The following is a 25001-nucleotide window of genomic DNA, read 5'->3' on the forward strand; positions in this document are numbered from 1 at the left end:
ATAAATCGCCCAGACCAAATATGTTGGGCTTTCTAAACAGCTGGTCAACCAGGATTTTATTTTTGGATTATCTTTGCATATACTGTAAACCATCTAATTCAGTCAAGGATAGATGTATACACTACAAAGTGGATTTTAAGTCTTTCCTGAACCGTTTGGGCTTTGGGATGCCACAATGACAGTCTTGTTTTACTGGTTTTCTTTGAGGACATTCACATTCGGACTGGCTCCCTGTCAGTGTTTTGGGTTACATGGAGTTCTTCTTGGCACCCAAAAGAGAGGTTGGACCTGACTCTCATTATGCTTTCCTGTGGCGTGCCAGGAAGGGTTACAACTTGGGCAGTTCTTGGCTTGGCAGAGTGCAGCTTGGCTTGGCGCTGCTCAGATTGGCATTTCCATCAATACTAAATTTTAATGAATGGCAACTACATGAGCAGTGCTCATCATAGGCCACAGTGATGATGATAATAAGGATCTATGTGCAGATGACAAACTCCATAGTTTGATACTGATTCAGGCACGATGAGGAAAAAAGAGCTCAAGAAAACAGAACTGCACAAAAAAAATAAACAAAACGGATATTGAAGGTGCATCCATCCAACCCACTGAACTCAAGTACAGCAGCTGCCATCACCATTATCAGTTGGTGACAGTGGACGCGCTCTCTGAACAATGACTCAAGTTTTTAGTGTATCATGTATTCTCATTTTCACACTGTCCTTCTGATTTTCCCTCTGCTCCCTCTATTGTTGTGATTCCCTGTCCCATCTTCTCATCCTCCCACTGTGTTTTTTGTGAAGAAGCTTGTTCCCCTGCTGGGCCAGGGTGCAGAGATGCCAGGCTGAAAGGCTCCAGGGGAGAGCGCTTTTTTAACCCCTCTTGTCCTCCTAGTTTGATGCAGTGCATCTCTCCGTTGTTGGGTGTCTTTTGTCCTGCACACCAGGAGGCCCATTACTTCAGACCCATCTAATGACAATGTTTCACCCTCCCACCCTCCTTAAAATCTCCTCATCCTCTGAGTACTTCTATGCTGTCCTGTATCATTGAGTGTCCTAAAGTTTTTTTTGTGATCAGAGACAACTGACATTCATCCTGTCTGAGCTAATACAAGAGAGCATGACCCAGTCCCTGAAACAATAGTTAGAGCGAGTATATCTTATTGAAAAAGATATACTAATTAAAAATTGTAGTCTGTAACTTAAAATATGAACAAGAGTTAATGATTAAACCCATCAGCTCAACAAACTGTTTCCTTGCATAGAGTTAAGATCTCGAGTCGCCAGGTGACACTTCCATGCTGCACACAGGATAGTGACAGGGCAACACTGGCACTGTGTTAGTTAAGTGATACAGCTGATTGAAAACACAAAGAATAATCCCCAAATTTTTTCAGAAGTGAATTTTATACTTACCCCTGCACTGCTGCTCTATCCACACAGACACATCCTCAGTCAGGTGTTGCTTGACAGAGTATACTATTAATGCTTTTAAAGCTTTAAAGCATCAAGGTCATAACATATCCTGAAAACTCAGTATAAAACAGAATTAATGTAGTTCAGATCCTTTCCCTTTACTCGTTCAGGTTTGTTCTTAAAGTGGCTGAGCTGTAACATGGACAGACATGTGCAAAGAGGAAAGAAAAATAAACAGATCAGGCATTACTTTGTAATTTGCCGCTCTAGAATTTCAAAATGATAGCATTGAATCTGGATTGAACCCACATCATTACTCAGGAGCAGTGTGTATGCCTGAGGCGGTGTGTGTGTTGGTGGGTGTGGGTTTTAGAGGGACCACGCAGGCCTAAGTCCTGCAGGGCAGCAGCAGAGTAGGTGGTGCTGTGCAGGTCCCCTCCCTGGGTATTTACTGTGGGACGTGACTGTTTGGATTGGTGATTTAGGATGTTCTCTGGGTCACGGGGCATAATTATACGCTGAGGCCGGGGTCAGCAATGGATTACCTTTCTGACAGCACTTCTCATTTTACCAGTGACACCAAGCCCCCACCCCTGGCCACTTACTCACACCTCCCATATCCTGTAGAACCAACTTGATCTGATCCGACCATTAACCCCATTTTGATTTTAAGGCACACACACAATCACAAATAGATGGCCAGTTGTTTATTTAACCATTGTACACATTGTCTTAAAAACACCATGACATTTAGTTTTGGATTGATGTTTATTGCTTCCTCTGCAGTTTCCTGTGGATTTTGTATTTTGAGATATTGAAGGCATGATGGTGCCTTTTTGTAGAAGGAGAGGCTGAGAAAATATGATACATATTTACAAATGCAGTCAAGAGTAGGTTAAGGGGAAACATCAAAATCAAGTTCAAGCGTTAATAGGGTTAGGGTTATTTTTCCTGATTGAAACCAATCTTCATTTGAATTAAACTGTGGGATGATCCTTTACCACAAGCATTTTGTCATTGGTAACCATGTTAGTCTTTAGAGATCTGATCTTTTAAACACAAGCACATTTTGAATCAAATCAAGACAAGGACAAAAGTCTCACCTTATTTTTGTGCAAGAGTTTGCTGTATCTGTTTTTCTGTTTCTCCAATTCATCTTACTGTTTGCATGGAATGTCAAAGCGTGCCACCACAGAAATGACCTGATGAAAAACCTCACCGCCTCGCTGCCTCTAAGTTTCAGCCGTGTGCCATGATTCTTTTTTAATGGCATGCCTCTGGAGTTGTGGATCTTCCCCTGTATGACCCACTGACAGGACTTTACGGTAAAGAGCAGCAGAAGCTGAAAAGGCCGTGTGTGTGCCCGAGAACACCCTGACTCCCCTGCTCTTTCAGCATGAATACATTAATTCATTTACCACTTCGAGGACGCTTAACCCAAATATTTGCCTCTGCGCATATTTAATATTTATGATGACGAAAGCAAATATTGCCTGGTGGATTGAGTGACACGGAGAGGTCAAACTCTGGACTTGGCCAAAGGGGGCAGGAGGGAATGTTATTGGTGTGTGGGTGTGAATGTGTATGCGGGCTCCCCTGAGAGAACCTGTCCACATCACAAGAGCAGTGCACACTGCTTGTGTTTGCCCTGAAACGCGCGTTTAAATATGACACGCTTCAGCAAACAATTTACATGAATTTAAGTATTATGGATTCATGAGCTTAAATCTCTACTTGTCTTCTGCGAGGACAGCTGTGTTGATGAAAAGGTGTTAAAATGTGCAATTGGGTTTAGGCGAAGCTGGGGAGGGCAATGGCCTTTCATATTTCATTTCCTAGGTGTGCATGTGCTAACATATACATCCGTATGAGTATGGTCTTTCCGTGTATGTACGTGCTCCATTTGTGTTCCAGCAAGGTAATCCATTAGGGGGGGGGGACAGTTTTACGAGCTGGTCTCAGATCTTTATCAACTCAGATGAGATCCTGTTTCTTTTGGACTGATCTCTTTCACCACTGATTCCGGCTCAAGAGCTGCATGACTAAATGGTGAATACCTAATCTCTTTTGAACTGCAACCCAATAGATGCAGCTTTAAATTGTAATATCAAGTTTGCTGACAAGCTCTACTTTCAGATTAAGTTTCTTGTAGCTTTTGTAAATTTATAGCCCTTTGCTTTTCGAAAGAATCTGTGAGTTGGTAAGAAATACAGATGTCAGGTGACATATTTGGCTGTACACACAGAGCTCCCATTATCTAAACATGTACACATGTGATGGTAAATCGACAATGACGCACAGACAAAGTCTGTTGATCTCCATCCCACACAACATTCAAGCAACCTCGCCGTGACCTTTGGTTTGGGTTTGAGAAAGCAAACTCAGGAGATCTGTTATACACCCTTCCCCTATCTCCCTACATTTCTTGTCTTTTATCCTTTCTTTCATATGAGCTATCTCTCTTTTTGCCCTTCCTCTTTTCACCTTTGATAAGTTATTGTGCAAGTGTGTGGAATGTACACAGGCCAAGGATCTCGATGAGGTGTCATTGTTCTGTTTGCTGAAAGGCACGTCATTCGCTTTCTTCTGCTCCTTCGGATATGAGAGCAGGCAGAAAAACCTTTCATGGCAGAGTGATAAAGAGTCTTTCAATGAAAAAGACACAAAAAAAAGATGAGGAAAGAAAGGGAGAAAATCCTGAGACAATATTTGACAGTGATTCACCCACAGTTCATACCACCATGGAGAGATATGGACTTAGTGACCTAGTCAAGGGGAAACCAGGTGTGGGTGTTTGTGCTTGTGTCTACGGTATGTGTGTGAAAGAGATAGCGCTGACACAGTTTTTGTTTATTTACACAGCAAGTACTTACCTCACTTGTGTGCCATTCGATTGTAGATGTGAAGAGTTTATCACTGTATATGACAAAAGCAGAGAGAGAGAGAATAAAAAAAACATGGAGGAACACTTTCCACTTGCCAGTCAGACAAGTTATTCACAAGGAGGAAAAAAAACATCCCAACCAGCCAGTTAAAGTCTCTCTGCAGCCTCTGTGACAACCCAGGGGACCAATAGCCAAGAGTGATGGGGAAAGAGACAGCAGTTCACAGTCCTCTTGTGACTCCAAGGACTCATCATATCAAAGCTCTGCTCATGTATGGATGGACAGATGAACAAGTGGGGTGATGGATGAATGGATTTATGGATGGATGGTGTGAACTCAATGATGGGCAGGCATAACATGAAAGTGTAGCAGGACAGTGGTAGACAGAATTGTGCAATGATCGTGACATGCACCATGGACTGGACATAGTCTTTCTGGTTCTTCCTAAAGCCAAGTAGGAAGTGAAAATATATTTAATAATTCAGTTTGAATGGAAGTCTATGGGAGCCTATATTTATTACGTTTTGTTGGAGGAGCTAATGGTCACTAATTTCAGGTCAACATGATGTCAGTTTTATAAAGTAAAATCTAATTTAGAGGACAATAGACAATATTAAAGTATGCTATAAGTGGAAGTTTCACCTTAACAATTACAGAATTCTATATTTTAACACTGTTCATGCTATGATTAATTATTTCCCTTCCTTTATTATTTCGTTCAGAGCTCGGAATGCCTTCCATTGCACTGCTAACAGTCTGTGGCACTATTAATTGTTGATTAATTAATACATAGCTGTCATTTTGGTCAACAGGGTATTTTCTGGATATGAGGGCGGGAAATATTGTAAGACCAGTAACAGGAGTGTGGTGTATGCAAATATAAGTTTAAAAATACCGTACTTGTTTTAACCCAAACGCTCCACCGTGCTCCACAGGGTGAAGACGGATGAAAATAATGTCTTAGGACATGTCTCGTCTGCAATTGTAAAAAGACAAGTGAATTAACTTTGTTTAAATTAGTACAATAAAGTAATTGTTGTGAAAGGGATAGGGTCAAGGTCAAGTCCATGGTAGTGCAGTGAAAGTAAGAGCCTGTGTGGGAATGACCTCACCGGGGCAGCTGGCAGAACTCCCTCTCTTCTTTTGTCAACTCCAACCATTTGATGCCATTGAAACAGAGCAAGGCAGAGAGATTGTGAGAGCAAAGGCGAGTGCTAGTGTAAAGGTGCAGAGCAGCGTGATGCAATGTGAGATAGCAGCTGAGAGAGCGTGTGTGTGTGTGTTTTGTGCATGCATGCAGTGTGTGGAGAAATTACTAAATTTCCTCTAATCGCACCAGCCGGTCTATTATACCCCTCACTCTCTTCATTATTAGTTCTAGTTCATCTCTCACCCTTATTCTCCTCACATCACTCTATCCTTCAACTCTTCAATTCTTTCATGTTGCCAGAAAGCAGAGTGGTAGGAGGCGGCGATGATGGTGGTGGCATTGAGTGGGGGGAGGCTAGGTGATGTTTTTAAGGCTTTGCAGGTTCCACACCTGTGAGTGTAAGGACAGTTTGTAACCTTATCTCCTATGCTTTGTGTGTCTCCCTTTTCTTTGGCGCTGGATATGAACAAATTAAGTATTGTGTTAGGGCAGGGGCCAGGAGGATTTCGAAGGAAGGAAGCCAGCGAGTGCAGACTCTGCACTGCAGTAGCCTGAGACTTGAGATCAGGAGTGATTCCATGTGTAAGATCGCTTCCTTCTCACGGAGAGTGCTAATGAAGTGTGTGCACCCTTTGTTAGACAGGCTCCTCACGCAGGGCCCATTCTCCTACAGACACTCCAGCCATTCTTGCAAACATTTTAAAAACCATATTATTTTTATGTCCTCATTGTTGCAGTAAGCAGTTACTGCACTGAAAGTTTGCCAGAACATTTATTGAAATATGTCTTATCCATTGTTACAATGAACGCACACACAATATAACAATTGTTAATAAATCTACATTGAAATATCTGTCAAAATAATAATATTAATAGATAATAATAATTATGAATTAACATAAATATATAGCACAAAGACACAGAAATGAGACATGCAGCAAATACATTTAATCACTGTTGGTCCTATCATACCACATACCACCAGTCTCCTCCTACACCGGCAAGATTTCAAAGGTAATTGAACATTATACATTTCTACGTTTTCACGCAATTGCTGAATATGTTTCCCACAAAGGTTCAGTATAATTTCCAATGTCTGTGCAGCTGGAGTCCATATCCACCGTCACACTCTCTTGTTTGCGCTCTGTTAAATGCAGATGAGGGGGGAAATTATCCAGTGTGGGAATATCAGAAGAGACAGATACCCGTGTCACCATGCACCCTAATAGAAAGACTCCTGTTTCCAATTAAAGCCAGCTGTAAAGATAACGCGATGTGAGCAGCAAGACAATAGTGCCGCTGCCTGTCTAGTAAGGCCTGGTCTAGTGCTGTAGAGGACGGTTGAATGAGTGGGGGGGAGTGAAGCCGTAAAGAAAGGCAATAAACAAGAGGGAAGTGATTCTGTGGGTATATTTAGGTTCCTCTTTTCCAAGGATGTTCACACACTGTCATGTGGGAAGATGTAGGAGCAAAACTATTTATAAAGTACCGTAGCTTAGACAGAACTTGGGCAGATCACGTCGATAAGTCAGGCGCTCCAGCTGTAGCGCTCTGTTTTCTTATTTCAAATGTACTCCGTTGACCTCTACTTCTATTATTACCACTGCCAAAGTCTTCATCATGGCGCTCATTGGAAATGGAGACACTACCAAGAAACTTCCAGGACCACAACTTACGCTCCGTCAACCTATTTTACTCCCTCTCCACACTCTATCTGTCTTGCTCACCCTAGCATGACCCAAACATGCGGCCAGTGACTGCGATGTGTTTTCTATGGACATACAGAGAAGGTATGGAGGCTCCAAACCAAACCTCAGCCATGCCAGGCCAATGAGGGAAGGAGGGGCCCCTTTTTTAGGAAGTCATCAAAGAGTCCAAATAACAGGACCGTCCCCGCCTGGGGCCCTCTGTCAGGCCAATGATCGATGGTCTCAGTCTCCAGTGCCTGCCCCAACTGGCCAGTGGTGAACAAAGAGGGGCAAATATAGAGACAGTGAAGGGGTCATCCCTGCCACGGAGGGAATGACGCTCAGCCAGGGAGAGGGATGGAGCGAGGGAGGAAGGAAGAGAGAAGTAGGTTGGGAGGTAGTGTAAACCCCACCATGTTGATTGCTAGTCTCTTCTTTGATTCAAAAAACAGACATGTCATGCTGTTTTATTTCGTTTGTAACGCTTCCAAAAATCGTCAGCATTGAAACTAGCGCTACATTTTAGTGATTGCAGCTCCCGCAGCTGTGGCCACAGGAATGCAGCCTGCCTTCCTTGCCCTCTTCCTCCTCCCTCTGTCTCCTCGTCTATCTCTCATTCAAGTCTTCTCTCGTTTCCTCACCTCTATGCCTCCCCTTCTTTCTCTCACTCTGTCTGCCCTGAGGCGATGACTCCAGCTCTTCTGGGAAGTCTCTAATTAACACTGAGGCCTTTCTTTCTTAACCAAGAAGGCCGTCCCCCCCTTCCTCTTCTCTCCTCTTTCTACCATTCAACACGCTCCTGATGTTTATCCAGCATCGGTCAGATCTCTGGAGGGGGCTCTGCTTGGCTCAAGACAGCGACAGGCTTTCTGTTGTACCAAAAACGGGTAGTGATGACACACATTATCCACCTTTAGTAAGCCTTATGTAAATTTAACATTCATCTCAGTCTCAACAACATGGTTTTGATCCCAGTCTTAAGAATTAAACATTTTCATTCAAAGGGCATAACTTTCAGAAAGCTTAGTTGTGATTTAAATTGATTCAGACTTGGATTCTACTGTCAGTAATGGACTGGTTATGTCAATGTGTATTCATAGTTTATACAGCAGAGAAGTAGTATTTGACTGAGTGAACCTCAGTGGCTCAACAACAATACTCTATCTGTGAAGGGAGAAAAACATTGCTGACCGTCTATCTGAAGCTATTGAGCTGAGCTGAACTCAAGACAACTTATTTTTAAGGGCTTTCACAACAGCCACTTTCCCACAGCTGCGACAAGTAAGGTCAACAAGTAGAGGGTCCAATTCCAGATGTTTATTCTAGGAAATAGACAGTGTAATTTGGCTTTTTAAACTGTTTAGCCAAGTTATTATTTTTTTCCTTTTGCAGATAAATCCTGAATAGTGTCAATAAAATATAGTTTTTAGTGGAACTGTGGTGATGTTTGTCAGTTAGCTCAAGCCAGACCATGCTTGGCTTTCAAGTAGGAAGGTGGCCCATTGTAAAAGCAGAGGAGCTGGCCTTCAAGGCCCTTACACAAAAGCACTTATTGTTGTCTGCCCTCTCCATATAAGTCAAACTAAGCTGACTGAATGTACTTGACCCCTCACCCACTCCCTCTTTTCTTTCACACTCCTCCGCTCTTCCTCGTCTGCATGTGGTCTTGCTTCAACCACCTGTCTCCATTACACTTTGGATTGTTCCATATCTAGACCAATTGAATGTGGTTTTATATACTTGAACCAATGCAATTGTAGACTCCAAGATTCCAAAATTCACTGCTCATCTTAACATGAGTAAAACGTATTTCCATCACCTGGTGTCAGCCTTTTGCTTTACTGGCTGTGGAGATGTAAGGGAGAAGTATTTAGAACTATATCAGACAAGAAAGGTGTGAAAGATTGGATAAAATACATAGCGGTAAACATCACATATTTACTGAAGGGAAGGAGGGGTAATAAAACTTTGATTGGACTCTGAACCAGAAGGGGCAAGGAGTTTACTTTGTGGTTAAAAAAATGTGGACAAGCCAAAACCTGGAAACATTAAAAACATTTCCTTTTGAAATTCTGCTATTCATTTCAATTCCCTTCATTTCAGCTGGAATCAATTTCGTTTTATTAATTAAATCCATTTCATTCTCTCAAATCAATCTTAAATGTCTCTCCTCATCTGAATACAGCCAAATTAAGCTGAGGTCATGTTTTTAATTGAGTCTTGCCATCAGGGACTAAAAACAAATCAACATGTTATAGAAAAACTACTCATCCAGTCAAGCATTAAGAAAAAAGCATTTTTGATAAGTCCAAAGAGGGAGTTAGCTAGGGAGTTAAAAACAAATCACCCATCGGTGTAAAGTACATAATGATAAATCACTGCTACTTTTAGTCTTCAGCTTAGACACTCTGGAGTGGCACTGCAATGACTTTTGCTTTAATTGCTCTCTTGAGGGTTGACCAGGGCAGCCAATAATGGCAGCTGCTTTCCTCTCCATGTGCCTGACAAAGATTTCAATCATCTGTGCCCCGCTAATGCCAGTGACCAGATTGTTTTTCACTGAGCTCCTTGCTGCATCTTACTTTACTGTGTTTTTGTGTAATTGTGTTAGATAACAGGATTGGACTGATTATCTTTTCCACCTCGGCTAACACCATTTCAACAGTTTGTCATTTAAATGAGTGCATCGGACCACGGTGTCTGTCCGTGAAGTGTTTTAGTGGCTCATCTTTCTTTCAGATGGCCAGACAGAGCTAATTATCAGGCAGGAAATGAGTCAAGTCCCTGCTGTAGTGAGGATGATGTGTAAAGGAAATGACCATAGATGGCCATGTGTAGAAGAGAAATGACTGAATCTGGGTGTGTGTGTGTGTGTGTTTGTGATCCATATATAGTAAAACTGGAAACGTTATTGTTTCCCCCACCTAGAAATAGAAATAGACTGATACCCCTGTCTGACTGCAGGTCAGAGATGCCTGTGATGCCCAACAACCAACATGACAAGTTAGAAAAATGTGGTCTATGGTTGTGGTGGATCGTTGGCCACACCTGAAATATTTACTGTAGTGCACTACGTCACCTACAGTGCGTAATCAATGCTCAAGCCTAAAGCAATAACATGCTGCTCTGTATTTGCTCAACTAATGATGTCACACAGCGAAATAACCTGCAAGTATAGACTGGTTATAAAAATTATATAAAAAAAAAACCCTGTTAAATGGTGTCATGTTAGTTTTTAACTAATCAGCATCATACTGGACGATATTACAATCAATCACATTGGTGCCGTGCTTTTCTTTCTATTTCCAATAAGTGGTATAAAATTTAAAATTGCAAAATAGAGATCATGTTCTCTTCAACCAGTTGCAACTGCGACTTCCAAAACTTCACAATTTAAACCTTTTTATATGATCTGTGTTGTGATTATACCAGACCATACTCTCTTTTTGAATAGTCTTTCAACATGCGTCTTTTGTGCAGACTGCACACTGTGTCAGCTTTGCAGGTGGGAAGCATAAGGGAGCTAAATGGGATACGTATAAGAACTGTGCATGCATCAGTTTGTGAGCATGCGTGTGTTTGCATTATTCCCAATATGAGGCCAAACATTTGGTCTGCTGCTTTAAAACAAAGGGGCTCTGGTCCAGTTTCCTCCCCAGGGGAGGCTACCTTTGGCTGGGAGAGGAAGAGGGAGCAAATGAAACCATGCAGCTTGTTGTGCTCGCAGACGATCACTCCTCCACACTACTTTATGGGAGGGTCAAGGTAGTTAACTAGTGGCAGGCGTTCAGATGGGTTCTGCTCTGACTTCAAACAGGGAACATTATGGCCGTACGCGCTCACAGGATATTGCAGTGTAAGTCCACTGAACATGGTTGAGTTAGAGAGGGGGGACTTTGTATTGAGTCCATTAGAGTCCTAAACCAATACTAATGAAGCTGTTTCCTGCACAAACGGAGTGGCTCAGGGGAAACTGGCTTGAGCCTCTAAAATCCCAGTTTAAATGTTGGAACTTTTTTTTTATCTGGGTAGTGAGTGGCTTACCATTGGTTCCAAGCAGAACCTCCCTTTGGAAAAGTTAATTACGCATGATTAATGGAGAGTTTTCCTTCCAATGATATCTGTGACAGCACAAAGCTGTCGTAAGGCTTGTCAGGCCCAATTCGAGCTGAATAAGTATTTATGTGATCGCATATGATGGGCCTCCTCTCACCAGCACCAGCCCTCATCAATCAAGCCCTGCTGGTTGCAGTAGTGGGAAATTGGTCTATCAGTGCGGCAGCCACCCCCCAGTCCCCACCCCTCCACCACACGCACACACACACACACTGCTGCTACCACCGCCACCTCCCTCCATCCCCATTCAATCAGGCCTGGGGCTACAATGCTTCTTTAGCTCTTACTTCTGACCAACGCAGGGGTCATGTGGGGGAAAGTGGGAGCCAGAGCTGAGCCCATCCATTACAGCTCTTGTTTCTCTCGGTGGCAGCCGGACGACGAGATTCTATTAAGAGCTCCGTCTATTCAGCACTGAGATTACACCAGGGCCCTCTCTCTGTGCACACCTCACCACCAACCCCCCAAACCCTCACCAAAACCCTATACCCACCCTGGGGGCCTTATAGCCCCCACCACAGCCGCTGCCACCAGCCTGCTGCAGCTCAGTCATGCTTTTTCTCCCCCCCTCTTACCCCACCCTTTTTTAACACTTCCCTGTAGTAGTGTTGTTGTTTTTTCAGCAACCAGAATGAGAATAATCAGTGGGAGAAACGGACAGAAAGGAAAAAGGACAGGACAGGACAGAAAGCTTAGAGACAAATGAAAGCAGACATTCTAACCTGAACCTGTTCCTGGCCCGGACATGGACACACACACACACACACACACACACACACTCACTGTGGCTGCCTGGACAGCACTACCACACATACAGCAGTGAGTGAACACCCACTGAACCCATACGCTCCCTCTCAGACAGAAGACACAGAGCATCAGCACCTGGCTAAGAGACTGGGGCCATCTCCACCCCCCGTATAAACACACTTAGATGGGTAACAGTGCAATCACAGATCTGCCCGCAGTTATGTTGTAAACACCCGCCAACGGCAGATCAAACTGCCACTTCTTCCATGTTTAAGAAGCTCGTTTGTCTCCCGCTCGCCTGAAGAGACTCTTCATTTACTTAATATGTGTTAGCACTTGAGAGAGAAAAAGAGAGGGGAGTGCTGCGAGGGTCACGCCCCCTGCGAGGATGGATGGGGGTCTTCCTGTCAAGAAGAGCGAGAGAGACAGTGCTCCTGTCAAACAAACAGAAATTTAATATGTTGCCCTCTATCAGGATGTCCAAAGTGTGTACATACTCCCTTGGACTTGATTATGAACAACCCCCTTTGTTGTATAAACAAATGGAGTAAGGGCATTTATCAGGGATAGATAGGTGTGAGGAGAGGAGAGGAAAGGAGAGTAAAGGGTGGATGATAGAATGCAAGGAAGGAAGTAAAAAAGAGGATCTAGGACTGAGGAAGCACAGGAAGAAGAGTATGATAGAAGAATAGAAAGCAAAGAAGGTCAGATGCAGTAGTAGAACAGAATGTAGAGTAAACGAAAAGAGAGGGCAGAGGCCTGATCATGAGGAGAGAGGAAGAGCTATAGTGCTTGGCTACATGGCCTGCAGTTGGCAGCCAGGGTGTTGGTTAACAGGATCGGAATGCTTCTTCAGGAGCAGCATAATCACCACCAACTTCCTCTGATTCAGAAACCATAGGCCTCATTCTCCGCCTCTTTTGTTTCAACCGGGGATCTGCTGACAGCACGGAGGAAGCGGCCGTCCGATGGTCACAGGAGATGTTTAATGCGTATAAACAGTGTGTCCATGGAGGCAGAGAAAGAAACTCACAAACGTCACTGCACCTAATGTGTTTAATGTGTCGCTGTGCTGATGGGTGCTTGTGGCATCTGTGCGCATAAATGCACACTCTTGTTTGTGTGTCTTGGCAGGAGTTTTGTTGCTGCCCTCTCCCACTTACTCAGGCAACGACGTGAGTGAAAGAGGGGTTGTGTGAGGGATATTCTGCACATCAGCTCCACACTCGGTCAGACCAGTCATCCCCAGCTGCCCCCCCCCACCCACCCCCCCCCCCCCCCCCCCACCCTTAGACTTTTGTTTTTGTTAAATGTTGTGTGACAATGAGATTTTTGAATGTGCCATCTAGATAAAGAAGTGGATTGAGAGAGAAAGGGAAAAGGAGGAGGGGGGACTCTGATAAGAGCCTGAGATGGTCTGGTCATAGTCCAGCAGCCCGTCATCACTGCTGCCGCTCCAGATATATCTCCTCTCTGTCTATGAAGCACTCACATGCACACCTTCATCACTTTGTCTCTCTCTTGCCTTCACAAACTAATACCCACACTCACACAAACGCACCTCTATTCCATCACTGCGGCTCTAGATCCTCCATCGATCCTCACTGCACCCCGGCCCCCAGCAGACACCTGCAGGTGATTGATCCCCAAATCAGTCCCTCACTACCCCATTGCCGTAAAAACCATAACAACCCATCATAAAAGCTGATTTATCTTCACCTAGCCTTGGGCCTCACTGTTAGAATATTAACCCAAAAGTGTATGACACCAGAATGATTGGTTTGGAATTGAATAAACCGGCGGAATATTGACGCTCATGTCTGATGGTTCATATCAAGTCTGACTGCTGAAATGTGTGAAAAGTGAGATTGCATTATCTTGTGATAGGGTCTGATGCAGGCTTAGCACTCGTACATGAAGAACTTTTGTTGTTTGCATCAGTTTATACATTTACAATGCTGCATGCATGAGGGCTGGATTATTATTAATTATCGACCTGCAGCAAAATCATATTGTGTAATCTTGCCTGGATTAATCATTTCTCTGTGCACAAGCTCTTACTAGAAACTATTAAGAAAAAAAGAATAAAAAGTTTTAATGCATAGTAGAAGTATGTTGCTTTGCAGGCAGTGTGATTTTACATATCATATTTGGAATTTTGAACATGTAAATAATAAAAATATCATATTGATGTCAATTTTCAATAGTGGAAAATATCCCATAAATATGTCAGTTTCATGACATGTTTTGATCCATTGTGTCCTAAATCTAGCATGCACAGATTTTAGGCATCATGGATGGATGTTGAGTGTTTAAAGTATCAGCTGCTGTAGAGAACACTGGTCTTGATGCCAGAGGCATGGTAGACTGCCTGCAGCGTCAGCTTGTGCCCCTGTACTCAGCAGCGCAACAAGCTCCCAGGTTAAATATAATCCCGGTCTAACTGAGGGGCCTCTTTGATGCTACTGAAAGCCAGTGAAGCATTTAATGGGAGCCACTCTGTGTCCCTATGTTATGTGTGAGCTGTTCAGCTTTCCTTCACTTTGGGTTTGTAGCAACTGATTTGTTGTTTCCCGTGTTAATTCTGACTTTACTCAGCTGACAAACTGTGTGCGTGTGTGTCTTATGGATGTGAGGAAAGCTTTTGTTTGTGTGTGTGTTCTTACAATCTGCTCATGCTTTGCACTTACTCAAGAACATTTTCTCACTTTCTCACATTGCGATTTTTTGACCACTTGTACATTTTGGCTACAAAATATCCATTAGTTCCACCCCAGCACAACAGCATAAATACTTTCTTTGCTTTGAAAACACCCGTTACAAGCAAATACAATAAAGACTCTCTGTGTCTGTGAGCCATCAACTGTGGAGAAACTGTCATTTTATATTTCCGTCTGAGAAAATATTAACTGGTTTTTCAGTTGGCTCTTTAAAACCATTGTAAATACAACACCATTAAAGAGACAGGTAACTATTCAGTGGCCTGCTCTCTAAAATGATGTTCTCTTGTTGTGCCAGTATACAGGCATATTTAACTGTCATGGCAGCGTTGTCTCCTGTCACACCGTACATGAATATCAACTGATATCCACCAACATTAAAATATTAGCCTTTTCATTAGACACAGTCTATGAAAAGCAGATTGGTGCAGCACGACAACACAGTTCTGACTTTAAACGTGAGACGAGAGCTCAATAAATGTAATGAATCTGTGACACTTCAACATCTGAAGTGCCGCGTTCAGTTCCACTCCCGCTTTACCTCCTGTACATAAAAAGGTCTTTTAAAGATGATATCTATGAGCGTTTTAGAGCCAATTTGTTCACCCTGCGGCGACCGGCAACATACTCTAATTACCTCCACCCTCCTTTCTTCAGTGGACTTTAGTGGGGGTGGAGGGGGTTGTTTAAGTTTCCAGTCTGTCATATGCATATAGGAGCCGTGTGCCGGGCTGAATTTATGCTTGAAAAACGTAACCTTTGACTCGCATGGAGCTTTATCGCACCCCGTTGCCCACATACAGTGTGTCCCTGTATGCTGGGGCTTGACGAAGGAAGTGTATGTGATTACCACAGTCTGTACTTCTTTCTGCCACCCCCATCACCCCCCCCCCACACTCTACCCACATTCCAAATGCAGCACACATCTGGTTGCTTATAATACCAATTTTTTTTTTTATTATTAAAATGTTCATTTTGCAAATATCCACATTATATAATAAATCGCACTCACCCACTCCTCCCTGATGCTGAAGTTTTAACTGTAGTTTCCAACGCTCCTGATAACGGATTTTAGCATAACCTGGCATTTCTACTCACAATGTAAATTTTCATACATAATATATAAAACATCAAAATGATTCCAGTTTATATTTGTCACTTCTGCACAACAGATTGTAACCACTTTGTGTGTATATATGTGTGTGTATATATTTATATATATATACATCCATATTATTCATTAGATAAAAATGTTTATGTTATCTGTTGCTATGATCAATAACGTCCCTACTTGTTTCAGTTACAGGGCCATAATATTTCAAGAAATGTCTTTCAACATTTCAGTTACATTTTTTAATTATTTCATAACATAGAATATTTTACAAATACATCCAAAGCTACAATTTCGCTGATAGTTTGTTTATTTCTACATAATATAATACCACTTTCGTATCATTTAATCCTCTCTGAGATTGTTAAATTTGGTTTCCAGTTACCAGTTGATATAATTCTAGTATTTATATTGGTCAGCTAACCTGGTAAAGTTTTATTTTGTTTTTTTTTTCAAATGGAAATAGTTGTAATAAAATCTCTTAGATCTGCAGCTCATAGCCTAACAAATGTGTTTAATCATGAAAAAGCTCAGTATTGTTATTAAAAGAGTCTGTCCCTCCTCCTCTGAACTGGTAAATGAGATGAAATAATTTATGTGTTCTCATAAATCCTCTCAATGGAGCATCATGTCCTGTGATGGTCTGCCTTGTTCCAATATTGACTCTTCATAAACGTGACATAAGGAATACAAATGTCCTCATCGAAACAAATGGGTTTTTTCCACACCTTTTTCTTAAAGATTTTTTTTTTTTTTTTTGGTTGTGGATAAAATAAATGTTTTTGTTAGACAGATGTATAAACAGTGCAATGATGTGAGGAACATGAGCCAAGACAGAACACGCCAGGCCTCCTCCTCCTCCTCCACACAGGCCACAGGATTTGTCAAGAAATCATCCCTCTCTCTTTCTTTCTGTCTTTGTTTCTCTCTCTCTCTCTCTGACGCCCGGCAAATGAAAATAATCCACAGTAATTAGAAGTGAGCTGGTCTGGTTCTGAGAGCCCCCTGACGGCCGGGTAAACATGGCGGAGGGGCCAGCGGAGGAGGGGGGTGGAAGGTGGAGGGGCGGAGGAGGGGGTTCTGACCTTGTCCACATAAAGCAGTGATTTATGAAGTGTAGGGCACAGCAGCAGGGCTTCTGTCTTCTCCCGCAAAACCAAATTACTGAGGTGGAGATTAACACGCCGCGCACAACGGGCCGACTTCCAGAGCCAGGGAAATATTTTATTTACATTTTCCTCTTTCATTTCCTCTGCCCTGTTTTAATGGTAATTGGTCTATATGGACACCAGGTCTGTCCCTTTAATATAGGGACTTAGAGCTGCACACTTATCGTATTGTGCACTAATCTTGGCTGATGGATGTGTTAATTAAAGGGAAAGGGGGAAGAAGTTGCAGCAGTGTTGTGTGCAAACTGCAGACTAACTGTTCGTTTGAGCTGTAAATGAGCTTTTACCACTTGATTGAATCGCCCCCACATTTAAGCAAAAATAAAATGCGCAGGGTGTGTGTGTGTGTGTGTGGGGGGGGGGGGGGGCATGTGTATACAGAGTCATGATGGAGACTTAATGCAGCTTTTCGCCTGTGTCAATGGGAGGTCTCGCTGTGAATGGTGGAACTATTTCATGTGGATTTGGCTGCGATATTTTTCTTCTCTCCTCTCTTTTGCTTTTTTTTCTCCTTTTTTTCTTCTCTTTCCGCTCTCCTGGAGGATGTGTTGGAATGCACGGCACAGGCCCTCACACTGTTTCCATGTGGCCCCTCGCTCGCTCTGCTGCTGCTGCTGCTGCAGCGGTGGCTCTGCACTTCGCTGTGCTGGAGTCAGTTTGCAACCCACACGGGAATCCCCCACACCCACCACCACCACCACCACTCACCCCTCTTCTGCAGCCATGTCCCGTCTGACTTCACAAGATTGAGCAGCAAGATCCAAATCATTCTTTTATTTCTTTCATATCCCAGAAAAAATAATATGCATGGAGCTGCAAAAGTTTTTCAAAGTGTCATAACAACGCGAAAAGCTGAACCCTCGTATCAAATAAAAATGCCATTTGATCATAAAAATCCCATACTATCATGTATGAATTGCTTTTTCCGTGACCGAACCCCAACACAAACAAGAAAGCCGCAAGCAAAATAAGCGCGGGCCCCATTTAAGCAATTTAACCTCCTTTTTAAAGAATTTCACAGCACTTTAAAGCCTTTGCAGCACCAAACATTAACCGGATGTTTTCAGAAATGTCTTCAATAACTATGAAACACTGTGTCGTATATGATACAACATACCCCGCAGGCTTGCATCGTGCGTTTCCTTTGTAATTTGTTGATAAACAGCTTTTCCACGGTCCGCTTTTTTATTTGTCAAAATCACATCACTGTGATAGTTAAAAAAAAGAAATAAAAAAAAGGCGTGGTGTAATTCAGATAAAACGGCTGTGTTTAATCTCGGGACATCACAACACTTGTTTATGAGGCGTGTTGCTCGAATAAATATGAATAAGAGGCTGTGCCTCGCAGAGCATTCTTGCGGTTTATTAACAAGATGAACAAGTGTTTTAAAAATGTATGCACATCACTCTTTTTTTTTTGTTCCTCCCCTTGTAGATTCAGGAGCTTTATGGCCGCTCGTTCAGGTGATTATATATTCAAGCAGCTGAATTTTTCATGGCACCATCTATAGCTATTTGACGCCTTAATGTAGATGTTTTGTGCTGCAGTTTATGCGGGAGGAGAGAGAAACGACCACCCTTCTTTATAAGCTGAGGAAGCTGAGTGATGGAGCAGCCTGTTACGCACACTGTTAAACATGACTTTGAATTCACAAAAGGGAGATGTGCATAAGAGAGTTGGACATATAAGCTGTAGTGCGTTCAAAACACTGACAGTCGAACGTTTATTTATTTCTTACAAAACACCCAACAATATAGAACTCACAAAAATTGCTTTTATCATCAGAGCAACCCACTGCATCCATGTTTCCATCAGTACATATATTATCACACATGGGCACAGTTCAATTAGAAATACTAATATTGATAGAATACAACTCACTTCAATACAAATCCAAACTGTCCTCATCTGAAATCTTCAATTGTACATTCAGATTTTCTTATTTTAAGAAAGTTCGTTTCAGTTGAGCACGCCATCTCCTGGCAGGGGGAGAGAAGTGCAGCGTGTCATGATGCTGCAGACTGTCAGTGGGTCAGTCCCGCCACTGATATACCCCCAGTTTACCCCCCTGATGAGGCCACAAACCCCTGCATGTTTATCCTCCTCTGTCTCTCTTTTTCAGACATTTCCCCCCCCCATTTTTTTATTTTATTTTTTTCAGAAAAAGGACTCTGACTCCTCTCTCTCTCCATCAGAATCCTCGATCAGAGCCGGAGAAGCCGTGAAGCAATCACTTTCCCAGATTACTTGTATTTAATACACAATGCATCATAAAACAAATCCCTCATCCTGACAGGAAGAAAATAGAACAGCTCATTCGACTTGAGCTTTCCCAATTTATGGCTAAATTAAAAAGGCCTTCAACAATGGACAAGTCGAGGGGAGGCAGGAAATCAATGACCGGGCGGACCGGGGTCCCTCCTCAGTTCTCAGGGAACGCGAGACGATGGGAATCGGTGGCGGGGTCCGGCCTTATTTACACATGATTTTTCCTGTCCTTCCTGCACATTTGCTCCACGATTTCTTAAAACAATGGGCATTATCTTGGATGGAAGGTCAATGTCAGAGTGCGAGGCGTTATTCATCATCATCTGCTCTCATCAGCCAAAGTCCTGTCCTCAGTGGCTTTATGATCTGCCTAATAAAGTCCGCTCACTGACAACGAGGACACTTCTTTATTATTTATTCAGTATAAATTTTGAAATCGCCTCAAATCGCTCTCTCTTTTTATTCACAGCTTTGTCTTTTATCCTCGAAATTAAATGAAACAGCCAGTTGAATATGCGCCATATGTTCCGTATTCTTTCTGCGCCATGTGGTAAAGCAGGTGCATTCACACAAACCCATGGAGGAGAACCGTTTTTATTTTAAAGATGGATGTAGCACTTCCTCCACTTTTTCTTCTTTTTGTTTTTGGTCAAATGTTATTTTCATTTTTGAAACTTATTCAGTTTTTTTGTTGTTGTTTTCATGCGTGTTTATGTGTACATTTGAAATGAGAGGAGCAAAGCACAAGTAGGTCTTTAACAACCTGCTGCATGTTTGTCGTTCACGTCAGAGAAAACGAGAGACGATTAGAACAGTGATTCTCAAAATATGGCCAAAGGAACGCAAATGATCCTATTGGCACACAAATATAAGGTCAAATTTATCTGTCACACGTGTTCCTCATGCAAATGCAACTCAAATATATTTTTCTCCTGATGGCAAATATTGTTGTTTTATTATTGTTGTTGTCTTTTGTGTTTTTTTTAGTTGGGGTGTTGGGGTTAATAATGTCATAAAACGGTCCATGAACTGGGGGCGGCATGTTGTGGAAAAACTTTGGAAACACGTGGATAACGCTGCTCTGCTTTGAGGCTTATGTTCATCAGAACGTGCTCTGTGCGTGTGTGTGTGTGTGTGGTGGGGGTGGGGGGATGTATCGCCGCCTCATCCCTTCAGAAGCCCCATCCCGACCTTTCTCTGACCCCGCTCACCCTCTCCAACCCCGGACCCCTGTCACCCTGTCACTTTAAAATTTACTGCGGAGAAAAAGTCGCTTCGGACCGGAGGAGAGGAGCAAAGACTGTCCCGGTGTTGCTTCATTCTGCGGGGCTTCTTTTTTTTTTTAGGATGAACGTGCCTTGTTTCTTTATTGGGACAAAGCGTGAGAGAGAGAAACATCACACAGTCTGCGCAAAGTAAGAGGAGCGATACTTGAAATCATCCCCCTCCTCTCTCTACCCACCCTCCACCACCACCACCACCACCACCACCACCCGAGTCTCTCCGCTATCATCCGAGAAGGGGGGGGGGAGAGGAAGAGAAAAGGGAAAAGTTGAATGGCTACTGGAGGACACCTGGGTGCGTCAGGACAGGAGGGGTGACAAGAGAGAAGCGGACGAGCCAAGCGAAGCGCGCACAATGAAAAGTTGGGAGCAAGTTGATGTTCCGGAGGGGATTTAGTTGCGCTGTCTGCAGGTCAGTGTGAGGGGGGGGAGACGGCGAGAGGAGACTCCGTGGTGTCTCACAGACAGACAACACCGAGAGAGGAGAGGATCTACTTTAAACCACCGCGCGGTGTCTGCGGGACAGTGAAGTGTGCGCGCACCCGACCAGGAGTCGACGCGTCCTGCAGACTGGAGACGTGAAGAGACACCGGTGCATCTCCCACTGCGCGAGAAACTTGGAGCGCGAGCCAAAGCAAACACAACTTGTACTTTTTTTTCTATTTAATTAACAGTCGAGTTTGTGGCGTTTTCACTTCTTTCTTTTCTTTTCTTTTTTCTTTTTTAATTTTCGGACTTTTCGTCTCCTTTTCTCGGTAAACGAAGCAGGAGATTTTAACTGTTCGAACACCCGGTGCGGAAGAGTTTGAACGGTAAGAGGAAACGGGGCTGTGAGAATGAAATTAAGCATATTATTGTTGTTTTTTATTATTATTTACTAAGCGAGAGCAACAATTACACATCTCTATGTATTACTAATTTCTTTGTAAACCAAGTTTAGCGGTGAATACGACGAGAGCTTATTCCTGCGGGGAGAGAATGGAGATCCAGTGTTGACCCAAACAAATTATTACCTCAGGGCAACCTCAATATTTATTTAGTGGCAGGTTTAATAAAAGCTGAATGAGTGTTTGTGTTTGTAAAAGCAGATTCTGCTTTGCATCCCAGCGATCGCCTCCGTCTCCACAATCGTTATCACTCGCGGTTTTCTGCGATTGATTTCTTTTCTATTAAAGTTCACAGCTGTTCTATGAAAATATGAAATGATTAAATCAACGTCGTTTACAGTTCTGATATTAATATATAAAAAAATAATAGGCGCCCATTGATTTGCATAAAAAACTAATATTTGTGTTTATTGTTATTATTATTATTATTATCAATAAATGTTTTAATTATGTGGGCTTATGGTTTATAAGTTGTTATTATTATTTGAATTTTGACTCCACCGTGTAAACTCTGATATCATTTCTTGTTGATTTATTCGTTTCATATTTATTCTAGAAACGAATTAAAACGGTAACAGATTGTTTCACTACATTCAAATTTAGCAGCACATTTTAATTTGTTTTTTTAAATAATAATAATAACAATAATAAAATACAAGACTTATAAATTATGAACTTCAAGTGAAATTAAACCAGCTTTAATTTATTGCATTTTTATTGTTGTTCTACCATTAACTGGGATGTGTTTTGTTATTCTTTAATTATTACTTACAATCCTGAAACACAATATAATTTAAATAGTTTAGTCCTGCAATGGAAATGGCAGGCCTTTGAGAACTTATACTCACAATGTTAAAAATAATTCCAACAAATATACTTAATATACTTTAATTTTTGTTTTTTTTAAATTAATTGTTATTATTTTGTGGGGTGTAAGAGTCCCAGCAATTTCCTTTTTAAAGTGCTGTTGAAATAATAACAAAAATATATTGTATACTGTATTTACGTTCAATAAATGTGCATACGTTCCCAAATGCACATAGATGATTAACAGAGTTTTTTTTCTTTTCCTTTTCCCAAGTGTGTGTGTGAGAGAGAGAGTGTGTGTGTAAGAGAGTTTGTGTGTGTGCACGACTCCTAACATTTGAGTCTTACAGTATTTCTCTGTGGGAGGTATGTGGTTAGTCAGTGTTTGGACACAGTAACCTGGACTGATACTGATCAAAGTCTGATCTCTCCCCCCCCCCCCCCTCTTTCTCTGTACAGATCTTGGACGGGTCAGGTCATGTAAAATTCTGTGTGGATGCCAGCAAGCCAAAAAGCGGGAGCTGGCTGAACCACGTCCAGTTTGCCCCTGTGGCCAAGCAGCATAACCTGACAGCGTGCCAGATAGATGATCAGGTATGTGGAGACAACTTCAGCTGACCTGGCACAACATCTTCACCTGCACACACAATTCAGATATCATCAGACAAAAAAAAATGTGAAAAGGGTTTTATTTTTTGGGGTTTTATCACCAAAATTGTGATAGGTCCGCTTCTGAATCAAGATGAATCAAGTGCAACTGAGAGTCGGTCACATCTAAAAACCTATTCTCTGCTTTTTATTCTTTTAACACTGCCCTGGTGCCAGAAGGCCTCCCTCTGTTTTCAGATGACTGCACTGTCTGCATGCTGTTGTGTTAAAAGGTGTAATTGTGATCTAAATCAGATAGTCACCATGAGCGGCTGGCCCACCCTGCCTTCACTACACACACACACACACACACACACACACACACACACACACACACACACACACACGGCCATGTGCACGTTGCACTGCAGAGACTCGTCACTATCTCTGTGCGTGTTTTCTTTCTGTAATTGTGCGCTGGCTTCTGCCGTGCAAGGACCACAGGGCAGGATCAGAGGCGGCCCCGCCGAGATGATAGTTCCACACACTTCCGAGTACCACTCTGCGATATAAACTCTTAGATATGTCAGGAATGTCACAGTTCTTTTGCTGCTCACCTGGCTGTGCAGAGGAGTGCGTGCTTTTACACATGTGGGCCTGTTCACCTCAGCAATCCCACAGCCAACACAGAAACATTCAGTGGCTAAACTTTATTTGACACGTGTGTTGAGCATACCATAGTTTGAACCCTGAATGAGAATGTAATCTAGCTGGCGCGTTTGTCGTCACTTCTCACCGGTGGTCCTGTTGAGTGTCACCTGTTGAAATCTCTGCAAAGAAGTGCATGTCAGCAGCGTATTGAATAAAATAATCCTAGTATGGATGTAGTTTCTTTAAGCTTTTATTCGATTTTTTTCCCTACAAATAGACATTGAGTTGAGTTTTATTCATCAGTAAATGCTGTGCAGACCTTCAGTCATATTTTGTGTTCCGCTCACCTTTCCTTCGCTCTCAATTGGATAGAAAAAGAAAATAAACTTTGTATAAGCACTTACCCACTCTCTTTTTAAAAAAGAAACAGAGAGACAAACAGGCAGAAAGAGAGCTTTTGAGCCACCCTCTCCTTGAGGTGTGACTCGCTGTCAACACAGTGGTTCTGCTCGGGTGGCTGTGTAAGGCTCAGACAGGTCACGGACATGGCTATGATGAGGTGATTGTTAAGTATTACACACTGTCACAACACGGCACAATGTGGTGTCTTTAAGCCTTCCGGCCAACATTGGTGTTTTTGAAAACACACTGTAGCTTCTCACAATGGCTGTCTGCATGTGTAACGTGAATAGACTGAGTGGGGTGGTCTCGTAAACCTGCTGTCAGCTTTTTTGTTCTCTGTGTGTGCGTGTGTGTGCGTTTGTGTGCGTCTCTTGCAGATGTTTATGTGCACAGACTTGTTGTTAGTGTGTAAAGTGTTTCATTATGTCTCTTAAGTGTGTATACACGTGTGTGATTTTGTTTTCTGTGTGCACGGTGCACGACTGTGAATTGTTCATTGTGGTTCAGATGACTCTCCGCGCTCCTTACACCGAGCTGGAAATTTTTAAACACACCATACCTGATTCCAACAGGTTTTTACTGCCACAGAGAAAAAGTGAGTCTATACTCAGCCTGAAACCACATATTACACACTCACCACACTATATTGTACCATCACTAGATTTCCACAGAAGGGCCTGGCCGAGCAGCCCAGGGCTTACGTACTACATCTTCTGTTAAATCTTCCCTCAGAACCAATTTTAAATCTGCTCACACTGTGTCATCCAGCAGGGATGATTTGTTATATGATTTATTTTAAGACATTCTCGTACAACGACTGCAATTTTCAGGTGTGCTGGTCGTTATTTAGCTCTGGTTCTTCTCAAGCACCAATTTTAGCTCTGCCAGTGTGAGAATAAAACTGGCCCTGTCCTCTTATTTCTGACCCAGTTCTGTTTATCATAAAACTTTATGACCAATCTTGAAAAGGTGAGGGGGAGAGAGGAATGAATGAGTGAGTAGAGAGGGAGAAAAAGGGCCTGTTTTGTCTTACTGGTGGAAGTGTTTCTTTCCTCTTTTGTTTCGTTCTCTGTTTATTTGTTGAACATTAACAGAAATTCATTCATACGGCATAGT

At 42.5% G+C, this 25001-nt stretch overlaps 1 protein-coding gene across 1 annotated transcript in view; it reads left to right on the forward strand.

Moving 5' to 3' along the window:
* The window catches only part of mecom (MDS1 and EVI1 complex locus), a gene marked incomplete at its 5' end in the record, with an annotated part of 125763 nt that overhangs the window by 79522 nt on the left and 21240 nt on the right, over nucleotides 1-25001 (forward strand). The window contains one exon of the mRNA XM_083887259.1: nucleotides 22704-22838. Coding sequence (XP_083743385.1) covers nucleotides 22704-22838 — 135 coding nt within the window. The remainder of the gene's footprint in view (nucleotides 1-22703; nucleotides 22839-25001) is intronic.

This window comes from Microchirus variegatus, assembly GCF_963457635.1.
Source record: "Microchirus variegatus genome assembly, chromosome: 3".
NCBI lineage: Eukaryota > Metazoa > Chordata > Actinopteri > Pleuronectiformes > Soleidae > Microchirus > Microchirus variegatus.